General features: G+C 64.8%; 1 protein-coding gene across 3 annotated transcripts in view; it reads right to left on the minus strand.

Moving 5' to 3' along the window:
* Nucleotides 1–1,441: 1,441 nt before the first annotated feature.
* Nucleotides 1,442–4,512, minus strand: part of ADAP1 (ArfGAP with dual PH domains 1) — a 64,100-nt gene continuing 61,029 nt past the window's right edge. For all 3 annotated transcript variants that reach the window (XM_025380920.1, XM_025380919.1, XM_025380921.1), the window contains 5 exons: nucleotides 4,109–4,192; nucleotides 3,659–3,721; nucleotides 2,972–3,043; nucleotides 2,565–2,793; nucleotides 1,442–2,481 (listed from right to left, as the gene is read on the minus strand). In XM_025380920.1, coding sequence (XP_025236705.1) covers nucleotides 2,453–2,481; nucleotides 2,565–2,793; nucleotides 2,972–3,043; nucleotides 3,659–3,721; nucleotides 4,109–4,192 — 477 coding nt within the window. In that variant the 3' untranslated portion in view covers nucleotides 1,442–2,452. The remainder of the gene's footprint in view (nucleotides 2,482–2,564; nucleotides 2,794–2,971; nucleotides 3,044–3,658; nucleotides 3,722–4,108; nucleotides 4,193–4,512) is intronic.

Consider the following 4,512-nt stretch of genomic DNA (forward strand, 5'->3'; position numbering starts at 1 on the left):
TGTGCGACGCTGGTCCTTTCTCGGGCGCCCACCCGTGGGTGTGGGGGCCTCTGCTCTCAGGGCTGTGCATGGGAGCCCCCAGAGGAGGCATGCCCTGTGGCCAGACTGCCCGTGCGTGGACGGAGCAGAGGGCTATCGGGAAGTCTCACATTCACTCGACTGTGATTTTAGAAGTAAAGTTGTGTAATTTCATTGAAATTCATAAAAACCAAATCCACCAGGTCTGGGTGTCGCAGCCTCAAAGAGCAAAGCCCTTGGGCTGCCAGGGAGGTAGCCGTGCAGAGAGCCCGTACCCTGCCCTAGGTGCTGACAGGGCACCCGTCCCTGCCGTGTGGCACTTGCTGTGAATAGCGAGTGTGATTCGGAGTGACAGGATTGTGTGTGCAGCGTCACTCCAGCTTACCGTGAGACGGCAGGAACAGCTGGACAGAGCCCTGCAGGCGGCCCCCCTGTGGCCTGTGCTGAGCCTGCACCGCGGCGTCCGCCTCTCCCTGCCTCAGGACTTCGCGGTGGAGTCACGGTCCATCCGTATGCCTGCTGGGAATGCTGCGCGCGAGGGGAGGCCCTTCCCCACAGCTGTGTCCACACAGGGAGGGCTAGACAGCGAGCGACCCCTGCTGCGACCACCTTCTGTGCCTGTGCGTCTTGCCTGGTTTGAAAAATGCTTTCCCCCATTAAAAAGTTGTTCTGTGGTCTTTAAAACGTGACGGTCATCAGCGTCCTCAGCGCACACGTGGACACATGGGGACATGCACTCACACAGCACGTGCCCACACTTCCACTCTGTGGGGAGGCTGTGGGCACTGCTGGTTGCCCCCGGGGGTGTGTCCAGCGCAGCCCAGGGCTCTCCCTGACCCAGGCCCAGTCCTCTCATTGCTGGGGTTTGGACCATGGCGCCTGGTGAGGCTGTGGGGCACTTGCCTGGGGTCTCAGCTCCAGGTGGGGGTATCTCACCCACATCCTCACCAGCACAGCCCCCTTGGGGACCCCTCCACCCTGCCCTGGGGCCCCAGCTCCTCATTGGAGAAGTGGGATTCAGCATGTTCTGTGTGAGGGCTGAGGGGCCCAGCATGGGAGCACTGGCAGGTGCAGGCACAGGGGACACCCCCCCCCCCACCCAGGATGCATCCCCCACACTCTCCTTCATGCTGAGCTGGGCTTGTCTTTCAGGCTGTGGGCTCTGCCCAGGAACTGCCTGGCAGGCCTCAGATGGAGGCAGCTGGGGAAGAGGTGCTGGGGAGCACTTCGGGTGGGGGCCAGCTTCCGTGCACAAGGAACATGGCGCTGTGACCAGCTCAGACACCGCGTCCTCCCTCCAAACCTCAGGGAGCAAAGGCCCTGTCAGGTCCCTGGGAGCAGACAAAGATTCTCCTGAAGCCAGGGGAGCAGGGCCATGTGTTCCCAGCCCAACCCCTCCCCACTCCATCCTCAGACACACAGCTGGAACCATGCCAGAGCCGCACTTTATTCCAGGATGTGACACAGGGCAGTGGATGCCCGGCCTCGGGAACCCCCTCCCCCCCATGAGGGCTTGTCCAGGGCTCCCCTGGAACACACCTCAGCCAGGCAAGGCTAGGAGAGGGCTGGGCCCCCCAGGTGACCTGCAGACGCCCCCCGCACCTGCATGCCCCATACAAGGGGAGCCCTGGAGCCCGGCCTGCCTTGACAGGAAGGAGATAGGTGAGAAATAAATACACGGCTGGGCCACCAGCAGCAAGTGCGACAGTGCCCGGGCCCCCCCCGGGCCACGTCTGCCTCTGGTGGCCTCACCGCGGCCCAGGCCATTATCCCCAAGGGTTCAACCACCACTATCAGCGAGCACCGTGCTGGGCACACAGAGGCCACATGTGGTGGGACAGCAGCCTGGTAACCCCTCTAGCCAGGGAACCAGGAGCACGGGCTGGGGTGACTCCCGCCCAGGGAGGACCTGTGCAGATAATCCACCCAAACACCCCTACAGCCCCCACGGCCCCGTGACACACAACAGGCGCTCAATAAATACTTGTGGAGGTGGGGAGAGGGCGGGGCGGCATGCGAGCAGGGCCCAGTCCCCAGCGGCCGGCAGCTGCCAACCATGCCAGCCCCAAACAGGGCTCTGCGCTGAGGCCTGGAAGTTCCCTCAGCCATGGTGGGCGGCTCCTGGGGGCCGTGTCTGAGCTCGGGAGCCAGACTGGGCCCCGGAGGAAGGGGGGGCCCTGGGTCAGGGAGGGGCAGGTTGACTGGGTGTGGTCAGCAGCAGCGTGACGGGGTCAGAGGTCAGGGCCGGGGCTGCCTGCCTTGAGGTTCCAGAGAAGCACAAGGCCCTAGAGGCTTAGGCCCTACCTGGCAGCACCCGGGCTGCCCTGAGGAGCAGGTGGGGCCAGGTGGCATCAGGACGCTGCAGCCCCCCATCCACAGGTCCCCTCCGTCAGCCACAGTGAGTCCAGTGTCCGTGGGCCTCTGACCGCACTCGCTAGGGTTTATGCTTGAAGTGTGCCTCCACTGCAATGGAACAGGGTCCGGTGCTGTCACGGCTGCAGGGAACTGGGAGCCCGTCCAGGATGCTGGCCGCCCGCCCCCCTCACCTGCGTACTCCTGGGGCAGCATGGGCCTGTCCACCGCCTTCTGGAAGGCCGCCACCCACTCCCTCTGGTCGGACTCCGTCTCGCAGGCAAACAGAAACTTGCGGTCGGGCGTGACAATGGTGATGCCATGCGGCCAGTGGTGGCCCTGGGTGGACGGCGGGAACCCGTGCAGCACCGTGTAGCCACTCTCCTTGCTGCCGATGAAAACTTCCCCTCGGGCGAAGGCGTCCTGTGGGTGGAGACCACACTGGAGGCGGGGCCATCTCCCTTCCGGCTTCACTCAGAGCCAGGGGAGGCCACAGGCCAGGACTCGGGAGGCCACCCACCCTCCTGGTCACACATCCAGTAGCCCCAGCCAGTGAGCTGCCCCCCTGTGCTGGCCGGGCCGGGCCACAGCTCTCCCTTACCAGGGGATCTTTAAAGTACATGAGCCTGCGGTCGTCCATGGTGAACCAGCGCTTCCGGAAGCCTTCTGTTTGCTGTGGGTCAGAGAGGGCCTGTGACTGGCAGGTCAGCCAAGGCAGGCCTGCATCCAGCCGGCAGCAGCACACCCCGGAGGGCAGGGTCCAGGCCAGCCCGGGTCAGTCACCTCCACTCATTCACATCTGCCACTGGCCATGCCAAACAAGGCCCCTGCACACGCCAACCCTCCAGCCTCCGCACGGCACCTCCCTCTTGCTCCTCCAGGTCCCCCAGCCCTCCCAGGGCCCCAGATGGGGGTTCAGGCCTCACTTATGAGCCCTCACACTTGCACTTCTGCTCCGGGACCACCAAGACTCCCGGGATTTCCCTCTCCCTCCCACATCATGCCTCAGGGAGTGGCAAGACGTGGGCCCCTGGCCGCGCGGGTGCACAATCCCGTGGGTGAGGAAGCTGGTCGGACTGAGCAGGCAGGGAGGGTCTAACCAAAGCCTAGGACAGTGGCCCGGGTCTGCGGGGACCCTGACCAGGCACAGATAGGGGCCGTGAGGACCCACCAGACACTGACCAGTTTAAAACACTGAGGCAGCAGCTGGGAAGGTCACTGCACTTCAGCCCGAGACCCACCATGACACACCCCAGGCCACCCCAGGCTGCACGGGCGGCACACGCACCTTGGGCCCCGTCTTTTCCATGTAGCCTTCCTTCAGGTAGTTCCTGGAGAGCTTCGGCACCAGCTGGGGCAGGACACACCGGGCGGGGGGCCTCAGAAGCCCAGCTCAGGCCGAGACCCTCCCTGGCTGTGCCCCTCCGTGCTCCCCTCACACCCCGGGCCACCAGGGCAGGGTCCAGGCCTGGCACAGCCTCTGCAGGGTCCACGTCTCTGCCTCTGCTTGCCACCCCTTTCCCTCCCCCTTTCCCTCCCCCTTTCCCTCTTGGCTGAGCTTAAGTTCTAGAGTGAGGCAGGAGAACTGCAGGTACTTCAGGGTGAGCCCTTGGCCAGTCCCAGGCCCACCCTAGGGCTCAATGTCATCCCAGAGTCAGGGCAGGAGGGCTCCCTCCACCCCCCACCCCCCCACCGCTGACTGCCCTAGAGCTGACCACAGGGCCACCACTCAACTCACATCTGCGTCGCTGGCCCCCGGGAATGCCACCTGCAAGTAGTGGAAGCGGGCAGCTCGGAGTGCATTGAACCAGTCCACAATCTCCTAGGGGCAAAGGCAGGCACAGGCTTGGGCTCAGGAGGCTGCAGGGCTGGGGTCCCCACAGAGGGGCCGTTTCCCCCAGAGCCCAGCCCCTTCCTCCTCCCCGGCACCTCAGCTCCCAGCAGTCCTGTGCAGGCCTGGCCTCTATGCCCGCACTGAGGCCAGCGCTGCTACCCAGGGGCTGCCCCTCTGTGGGAGGGTGGGTACAGACTCCCCCAGTGAAGTTCTGAGAAGAGCTGAAAGGCCTAAAGGCTAGGCTAGGCTAGGCTAGGCTGGGCTGGGCTGGGCTGGGCTGGGCTAAGGGCTGGGCTAAGGGCTGGGCT

This window comes from Theropithecus gelada, chromosome 3 (assembly GCF_003255815.1).
Source record: "Theropithecus gelada isolate Dixy chromosome 3, Tgel_1.0, whole genome shotgun sequence".
Classification (NCBI taxonomy): domain Eukaryota; kingdom Metazoa; phylum Chordata; class Mammalia; order Primates; family Cercopithecidae; genus Theropithecus; species Theropithecus gelada.